At 38.5% G+C, this 9684-nt stretch overlaps 1 protein-coding gene across 1 annotated transcript; it reads right to left on the bottom strand.

The window, feature by feature from the left end:
• Window positions 1-5055: 5055 nt before the first annotated feature.
• Window positions 5056-9561, bottom strand: BAG5 (BCL2 associated athanogene 5). The gene is made up of 2 exons (XM_027849275.1): window positions 9443-9561; window positions 5056-6949 (listed from the first exon to the last, which is right to left on the bottom strand). Exon 2 carries the CDS (start codon window positions 6919-6921, stop codon window positions 5578-5580), a length of 1344 nt encoding a protein of 447 aa, XP_027705076.1. The 5' UTR covers window positions 6922-6949; window positions 9443-9561; the 3' UTR covers window positions 5056-5577.
• Between the last annotated feature and the right edge of the window lie 123 nt (window positions 9562-9684).

Below are 9684 nucleotides of genomic sequence, written 5' to 3' on the forward strand. Positions count from 1 at the left end.
AAAATGGAGATAACCTTTGTACTAGAGTTATGTTCAGTAAAGAAGAGTGCTTAAAGTGCTGTATAAACATGAGGGAAGTATCATCTTAAGTCTTCAAGTTACAGCATATTGTCTTGGCAGTACACTATCCAGATATATACGGGCTTGTGTGTTTCAAAATCATGAAGTAATGACCTTGTGCTTATCGACCAAAACTACCTTACAAAGGTGTGGAAAATGCATCACTCCACAGCCATTATGTGTTGAGCCGCATCTTTCCATTTCATAATCAAGGCTAGCAGTCAAAGGCTAAGGCCAATCACTCTAAACAGGTGAGACATTGATGTCTTTAATGTATCAACATCATTAGAGCAACTTGGCCAGCCCCTCTAGAAGCCACATAAAACCTGAGGGAAGGAAAGGCTTTTGGAGGCCCCTAAAACGATGCAAGGAAAACTACATACTAATTCTCATGGGCAAAGGAATTGCAGGTGTGACAGTTGCGGTTTTTTGATTCAAATTTGGTATTCTAGATCTCAATACAGTGCAATTTAAAATTTTAATAAAGCAATCTATTTTTTTCTAGCATGCTTTAAGACTGCCAATTTCATCTGTCTGATTACTTGCAGTCTCTTCCATGCTTAAGTTTAATGATTTGTAGCCAAAAAAGACCCATACTCAGGGTTGAACCTCTTTGGAACAAGCTGGTCATTGCTTAGAGGCCAGATGTTGTCTGTCACTGCACTACTTTAAACCTCTTCAGTTTAGCAGGAGCTGATGGAGCTTGTGGACTGTAGGCATTTAAGGTTACTTCTACACCATGATAAAGCACTACAGGATTTTTAGTGGTCTTTTATTCCAAGACATTTTAAAATATGGCATAATGAATGCTTTTCAACCTAAGCAGTAGTATCTAGATATCATTGCTTTTGTTCTCCTATACCTGCCATCCAGCAACCAAATACATCACATAAGTATTCTGAGAGACTCTTATTAATATATTGTAATCCTAACTGGCTCTCTAACTTAAAAGGACAGATTATTTTAAGTGAGAGCTAAAAAGACAAAGGGCTAGAGCAGTGGTTATTAACCTAGGGCCTGCAAACTTAAAAAACAATTTTTTGTCAACTATTTCAATAGGATTTATTTTCTTGGTAATCCTGTATGTTTTATTTTTTGCATTTATAAACATTATTCTGAGAAAGGGTCCCACAGGCTACACTATACTGCCAAAAGGGTCCAAGCCACAAAAAAGCATAAAAAACCCTGGGCTAAAGAGTGGCACCCAGAATAAAGATTAAAAAACAATCTATAACTAATCCAAGGTACTCTCTTTCCTTGTATTATTTATTTGTTTGCATACATATGACTTTTCTATCTATATTCCTTGAGGTGTCATTCTTTGGACTCCCAAACTACGCATAAATTAGGCACTCAAATCTTTGCTGAATTGTCTAACATCACAGTGAGGGTTTGGAAAAGATTTCCAGGGTTCCTTCTAGCTCTACATACTTTGATCTAAATTTGGTCATAAGTCTGAATAGCTTCAAAGCAGCATAGGGGTTGGGGCAGTAAACTTTTCTATTTTTATTAATATTCTTAACTCTCCACAAAATATGATTTATTTTCCACCTGTACTAATTTCTTTTGGTTCCTGGGCCCATTCTAAATTTGCATGGCTGAACAAGCTGCCCTTGCTTTTCCTGGTCTGAGTCACTTGAAAAACAGAGAAGAGAGGAAAAAAAAAACCACCACCAGGAAATCACTTAAAGATAGCAATAAAAATGCTGTATAATAGATGCAGATATCTGCAAACATGCATAGAGTACTCCAATTTTATATACTTAGTATGCTAAGTACCACGCTTGGATAGTTCAAGAACCCTAAACACAAAGACTGTCAAATATACCCAAGGGAAAAATTACAGAGATAAAATAGTCATACCTCCATTTGTGAAGAGGATGTATTTCAATGGTACTTGATTAACAGTAGTAGAATCTAGGAATCCCCCTTTGCCAAAGTATATGCCTACTTTTCTCTTAGAATGACCTCTGCCTCCAACCCCAATCCAAGACAAAGAACATGATTTTGGCTGAGGAAAGATCTTCTCCAATTCTAGGGAATGAAGTTCGGACAACAGGCTTGCACCTGAGACATGGCACCATTACATCCTTTGTGGTCACTGATGCCATTGGGAACAGAAATTTCTTCCAACTCCTTCCCCACTTGAATCAACTTTACTAAAAACGATTTTTGTTTCCAAAACATTTGTTAACTGAGGAACCATTATTAATGAGGGTAATCATGTTTAACAAAAAATTTTAAACACAATTAGTTATCAAAACAAAAAACACACACCTTGGATTAGCTTATGCCCTTCCTCCATTCCAAAGGCTAAGAGATTTTATTTCATTAGCAATTAAGCAATATGAATATGTATAATTCAAAACAATTTTAAACTATCTTGACACACTATTGCATTTTTTATACAGTCAAGAAGGGGTAGGAAACAAATACTACAGAAATATTTAGGTGTAGTTATACATTTTAACAATCAATGGCAAGTATTTGCCAATGGGTTTCTTTTTTAAAGAGAAAAGAAAGATGTGGTCATTTGAATGCTTAAATGACTTCTAAGAAAATCCTGAACTTGCAGAATAAACTTAAGACAATCACAAAACTGCCCAAAAATGCAGAAAAGCAATATGACAAATGGAAACCACCCCCCCCACAAATTATTTCACGTTTTTCTCAAAACACACAAAACGTATGTTGTATTGCTACTACTTCAAATATATTGTACCACATCACTTTAAGAAAATTAAAGCATTTCATTTAAATTCTATTTGGTAGGTATATTTATTTCTAATAACTACTTCATTATGATCTGGTCTGTTTTAACTCAGTTGAATAAAAGATCTAAAAAAGCTAAGGAAAACACTCTCTGGCCATTCTAGTTATGAACAGAAATTACATATTACACATAAATGTTTTATGACTATTCAATAACACAAGAACAGGACATACTATTTTCTTGTATATTGTCCTCAGTTTACAGTATTTTTTTTGTATATTGTCCTTAGTTTGCAATATTTCTTCATGCAAAAATTATTAAAATACAGTATGATGAGCCAACCTGTAAATTCTATTCCAACCCAAACCAGTTCCCAGTAAGTAAAACAGAAAAACTAACCTGTGTGTTACTGGAGTTCATTACACCAGTAAGTATAACAGGAATGGGTCCTTGGCAATAAGGAATAGGTTAAAATAAAGAAACAAAAGGCATGCTTGAACATTTTGACTGAACAGATCATATTCAATTTTCCCCCAATCATCAAAATAGCCAAGCTAGTAGATCACTCAAGGTTGATCTGGCCGTTTTGAGGGACAAAATAACACTGTGATCAATTCAAATTAACAGGCAAATTTCGCATCATCTACGGACAGTGCCTAATACTAAGCAGTTTTAAACGAGCTGTTTCTTTAATAAGTCATGGGAAACAGTTTTGGAAAAAAAATTGCATGAAAAAATGTTATACTCTAAAGGTTAGTGGATATATTTTAATCTTGAATAATGCCTCCATTTTATTTTAAGACACAATGCAAAATAAAAAAAAATAAAACTGAGGTGATGTTAAACGCATCATTATGTCATCTTATTTCTCAGAGGTTGAAAATATCACATTCAATTCACAGGCAATATTATGGTTCAGAGACTATAGTCTCTTTAAAGTTTAAAGTGATCATTAAAAAAGTCAATGATGTAACAATATTCAAGCTTTTAGGAAAAAAGTAAAAATACAAACTAAATGTAATACTATGATGGGCTATGGAATGCTGGGCAAAGAAGTTATCATACATAGATTGCTTCTGCTGCTGGCTTCCAGGGTCCTGTTATATAATGTTGACAAAATGGAAAAAAATAAATGAAGCACGAAGACAGACAGGTATAACAACCCTTTCGCAATCACTAAAAACAAAAGCTAAAAAGCTAACCACTTGTTTAGAGTGGTACTTTATCTATTAAAATTTTTCCTTCGCCAACAGTTTTTTTCTAATTCAAATGACAAAAACATTTGAAAGTAAATATTAACATATGGTTCAATTTATACTGCTTAATAGGCTTTAATATTTAGTATGAGACAATGTTATATGGGTCTGGCTGTCCCATATAGAACATGGGAACCTATAAAGGTAAAACTACTTTTAAGATGCTAAAAAGGCACTTAAGAGCTTTTCAGAAATTCTTTTGTTTGGGCTAGCAGACAACAAAATCAAATTTAGAAAAATACTCAGGGAATTTTATGAAAACTTTCATTCATTGCAACTGTTTCAATGTCTCTTTCAGTGTAAAAAAAGCTTCCACATAGGAATAAAATTACCCCCAGCATCTAATGACTACCGAGCATCACTATTTCAGCATCTTTTTCCTTTTAGTTTGGTGCTTAAAATGCTGGCATTTCTCTCCCAGTGGCAATTAATTTCTTATAATGACAAGTCAAGGGAAATCTGCTTCAGTGGCTCTGTTTTGCAATTATCTGTTGTGAAATAACATTGGGTTTATTTACTAAGCTTGTCCATTACATAGCCTTGCCTGTCAGAAGAAAACCATTACACACTATATATATGTATATGTGTGTGTGTATATATACATGTATATATGTGCATATATATAATATATAAATGTTTTCTGACTCTTAGCATAACTTGCCATTGATAACAAGTTACTCATTCCCTATCCCCTCCAAAGATCAAAAACTTAACCAAAAAATGCCAATTCAAATCCATACAAATTATTAGAGTTCAACTCAGATTTAACACATAAACTTAAAAAAAGACAAAAACTTAAAAGTATGGAGTACTTTATCTCTTCAATACAATCTACAATTTCCCCCTTTTATGCTATTAGTCTTCATAATTTCATAACAAAAAAGGGAAATAATTTGTTGACCACCCTTGTTGTCCTCCATGCAGAACACAGGGAAAAGATCTTTTTCTAAACATAAAATTCTTACCAAAAGGGGAAAAAAAGTAGTTTAAACAATAACAACAACAAATAGTAAAATGGAAAAACAAATCAACATTTCTAAATTTTAAAAACTGGTTTTCCTTTTTGCTTTTATTTAGCATATTAAAAACTTTTTTTGTGCTGCTCTAGTGTTTGGATCTTAATCGTATCAGGCCAATAATTAATCTATTTCTCATTTTCATAATTATTTCCAGTAATGTGTAAGAAGTCTATCTAGATTTCAGAACATTTGCATTTTTTGCTTCTGCACTATCCATTTTAAAAATAGATCAATTACTGCAAATTCTGCATCTGACAGAACTCATTTTTTCCAGAATAAAAATACACATCATACAGAAAATACAACCCAAATGGAAATGCTAATGGGTTGTAAATACATCTGTTTTTGCACCATGAAAAATGGTAGAGATATAATCTGCTCAAGTCAGGGGTCATAAACAAATACTGGTGTTGAAATATGCATGTTTAAATCATATATGCCTCAGCAGACTGAAAGAGCTCTATATAAATATATAGGAATCTACATAAAGTGCAAAACAAGCAATATCAAATATGTGACCTCTGATATCTTAGTATTCCCATTCATCTGATTTCAAGTCGAGATAGCTGAGAATATTCTGCGCAAGCTTCACGGCTTGTTTCCTGGCAGTTTTGCACTTCTCCTCTCCTTGAGGATCCACAGCATCTAGGGCTAACAGCTGCTTGGTGAGGAGCTCCTCCAGCCGGATATAGTTCTTATCAGTTCTATTTCCGTCAAACGAAAGAACTTCTCGCTGGATCTCAGACAAACTTCCAAGAACACTCCAGATGGATTTGTGGGATGGGTGTTCCTCAGCAACTCCCGGCTTTCTTTTCTCAAGAGCTTCCTTTAAGTCAATAAAAGTGATAAGTGTTTGCACTTCTATTACAGCTCTTCTTCTTGCTTCTCGGATACATGGGTTCTTCCCAAGGTCCACTTCATCCAACTGTCCAATTAAACCTTGCAATTCTGTCTTTGATCCAAGGTATAAATCAGCAGGATTTTGTGCTTTAAGAAGTTCATTCTTCACTTCTCTCATTTTCTTGAGGATCCCTTCTATTTTTAAAATGGATTGATTCTGTCCCAGGTCAAATGCATAAGTAGAATCTGCTTCTTCTTCTAAATCCAAATATTTCAATAATTTGTTGATATCCTCCACTACTTCCTTCCTATAATTTCTTATTTCTGTACGTCCACAAACATCTAAAGCATCCAGATCAGCAATCAACCCTGACAGCACACAGGATAAGTGCTTGCAAGTCTCCCTGTTGTTTACTCCCATTAAAAGAGCAATAAGAGTCCCTCTGGCTTTGTTCACTTCACACATAACAGAGTTTATTTTGGAGACAGAAGGATGTGCATCTTCAGAAAGTGGCAAGGAAGGTTGCCTCTTCATGGAATCTTCAATAATCTCTTGAACTGCACATATTCTGGTCAAAGTGTGGTATCTTGCTTTCCGCAAAGAGATTTTCCCTCCAGTTTTTACATGTGTCAGTCTCAGTATGACATCCTGGATGGCTTCTTCAAATTCATCAGTTACTTGGTTATCTCCACTACAGAGTGGAGCAATTTCTTCCTTCACAAGTGACTGAGCTTCCTTAAAAATATTCTCTATCTCTATACGGTGCGGATGGTTTGCATTCTGTTCCAGCTCTTTGAGAAGGCGCTCTATGTCCTGAGCGGCCCTTTTTCTGGCTTGTTGAATATCCCCCTTTCCTTCAGTATCTACAGAGTCAATTTCAAAAAGTTGTTTAGTCAGAATCCTCTCCAGCTTCTTATAGTTCTTGTCACCTGAGAGACCACTGAAGCCAATCACTTGCTGTTCAATACTCTTGACTTCCTTTTGTATTTCCTGAAGCCTACTAATAGAAGGATGTTGATTTCCCATATCCATACTTTTATTTGGTTCAGTTCCACAAGAGCTAAAAAAAAAGAGAAGAGTGATAAGTTATTTTACCATAATGTCTTTACAGAACAGGAATAGTTGTCATGCATTAATTCAACTTAAAATAATTTCATTTCTTCTACATTATTCTTTACATTGTAGTATTATGTTAGCTTTCTATTTCAAAAGTTTCCTAAGTCTTTGGCTACATTTCACAACAGTACATTTCAAGGATCCATAACTTTGATGTGGCTACTCCATCATCAACACATAGCAATCCCTCAATGATTAAGTAGAAAGTTTTCAAGAGCAGCTGAAGACCCAAAATTCATCAACCTGAACTTAGCAAGGATGTTCCTCAGATAACAGGCAGAGTATTTGTCACCCGGCACATAATATGAATCTATTCCTGCTTGGCAGATCTTGCCAGTTTTGCCTTTGAAAATTTTCAAGCCATGAGGAGAACAGAGGAAGACCTATCAAACTACCTAAATAACTAAAATTAGAAAAATAATCATATACTACATTATATACCATGAGCCTAGGACTAGAAACCAAGAAGACCTGGATTCTACGTCACTTGTTTGCTCAGTGGTGCTGGGCTTAGGTATCTGAAATATCCTCAACTGTAATAAATAACCAAGACACAACCTATTAAAAAAAAGGTCACAAAAAGCTTGGAATTAACATCATTACTCTTTTTTTCCCCTACTCTTTAAAGTTTTTTTTTTTTAGGCAATTGGGGTTAAGTGACTTGCCCAGGGTCACACACCTAATAAATGTCAAGTATTTGGTCTGAGGCCGCATTTGAACTCAGGTCCTCCTGACTTCAGGGCTGCTGCTCTACCCACTGCGCCACCCAGCTGCCCTAAAGTGTTCTTTAAGCCATCAAATTGGTCTTTCCTTTTTTAAATGTAATACTATAAAGTTTAATGGTTAACACTAAAGAACAGACAAGTAAAACTCCTTTTCTCCTTCTCTGACCTAATCACCCTTGCCCTCCTTTTTCCAAGAAAGGAAATGTAACAATAAGAACTAGGCTATTTAAGCAAGAATACAGAGAAATTCTCACCCTTTCTCTACATCCCCCCAAACAAAAACCAAACATCTACAACAGATTTCTGTTAAGTTTTCATTCCCCAGGATCATTACCTGATCTACAGATTTTCTATATTTTTCCTGCCTTCTACTCCAATATCTCAAAAACCTCCCCTTTAAAGATCTGGCAAATATTCCACAAGTAGTGTTAACTGGGATACATGGGGGCTGAGACATTCAGCACTAGTGGAAAGGCAGGTGATATATGAAGTCAAAAGAAGTGGACCGGATCCTAGGTTCCAAATCAGGTCCACATGGAACAGAGTACTGCTACTTAATCTAACATAGTTTATCATCTCTCCATTACAAGAGTCCAGAATAGCTTAATGACAATTTGGTGGTATTCCTCTGTTCTGCCAACTGATAACAACCTTCACTCACAAATGCTAGTCTCAAAACTTCCTTTTGGCTTTACAGACTGCAGGGCCACAACACAACCAAAAAACTTTAGAGGCACAGAAGTGAATGAGAATCTGGACCAGGTGCCACCTCCCACCTTGAGTTCCACTGGTGTCACCACGTCAATGGTCTCTTCGAGTTACCCAGAAGGAAAGAAATGATGTTAAATTGCTGAGCAGTGTTGGAACTGGCCAAGCCCCTGTGTTTGCTTCCAGAAGTTGTTAAGATGGATGAGCCCCTTTATGGGTTAGGTGTCAAAGCCCAAAGCTGCATCCTGTGTCACCCTGCCCCAGCTAGTTCTGAAAGGAGCACAGGGCTCAGGAGACCGGCCACTACGGCCACCTTCTACGGCCTGGCCTCCTGGGCAGGGCTGCCTGGCTTCCAGGAAATCTCAGGCCTTGACTTGGCCCTGACCTCACAATGGGGTCAGCCATGGGGGAGGGGAGACCACGGACCTTCCTGAGGCTCTAGGCTGGGCTCCTAAAGGGTGAAGTAAAATATCGATGACCCCATTCCCTCCCACGGGAGGGGGGTTCCTATGGGGGAGGGGGCAACCTCGGGGAAAGAAATGGTTCTGTGTGGGGAAGGAGCTACTGAGAAGCAGCCCCGATAGTGAGGAGACACCCCAAAGCTAAAAGGCCCAAGAACTGGGGGGAAAGAGGAAAGAATCCCCGGTGAGATGAGGGGCTACCGGAAGAAGCGGGGAGCCAGGCCTGAGTAGAGGTGTAAAAATAGGGGGCTCGGAAAGAAAAGAGGGGCCAGATTCTGAAGGCATAGGAAGGGGGGCCCGGGCTGTGAGGGCACGAGAGTAAAGGGGGGCATCCTGGAATGAGGAAGTGAAAAAAATGGGGACTCGGCCTCTAGGAGTAAGGAGGAAGTGAAGAGGGGGACTGGCCTGCGGGGGTTTGGGGGGGATGAAAAGAGAGAATGGCCTGGCTGAGGATGGGGCCGGGGTGAAGAAAAGGGGGCCCGGCCTCGGGGGGATGCGGCGGAGGGAGTCCCGGTATGCGGGGGCGTCTAAGAGGATACGTACCCTCCGGCCCCGCTCCGGAGGGGCCTCACGGACTGGTCAGTCTCCACGGCCGAGTCCTTCACTCTCGCTCTCACCACCTCAAGCCCGGCACTGAAAAGAAAGCGCCCCGCGTCGCTCGTCCGCCCTCACCCGCCCGCCCGTCGCCATTCGCGCGGCCGCGGCCCCTGGCGCAGCTCTGCCCTGCCTAGTTCTCCTTCCCTTCCTCCTCCTCCTCCTCTCGCTCCTCCCCTTCGCCTCCGGCT

This window comes from Vombatus ursinus, unplaced genomic scaffold (assembly GCF_900497805.2).
Source record: "Vombatus ursinus unplaced genomic scaffold, bare-nosed wombat genome assembly UNPS02007284.1, whole genome shotgun sequence".
Classification (NCBI taxonomy): domain Eukaryota; kingdom Metazoa; phylum Chordata; class Mammalia; order Diprotodontia; family Vombatidae; genus Vombatus; species Vombatus ursinus.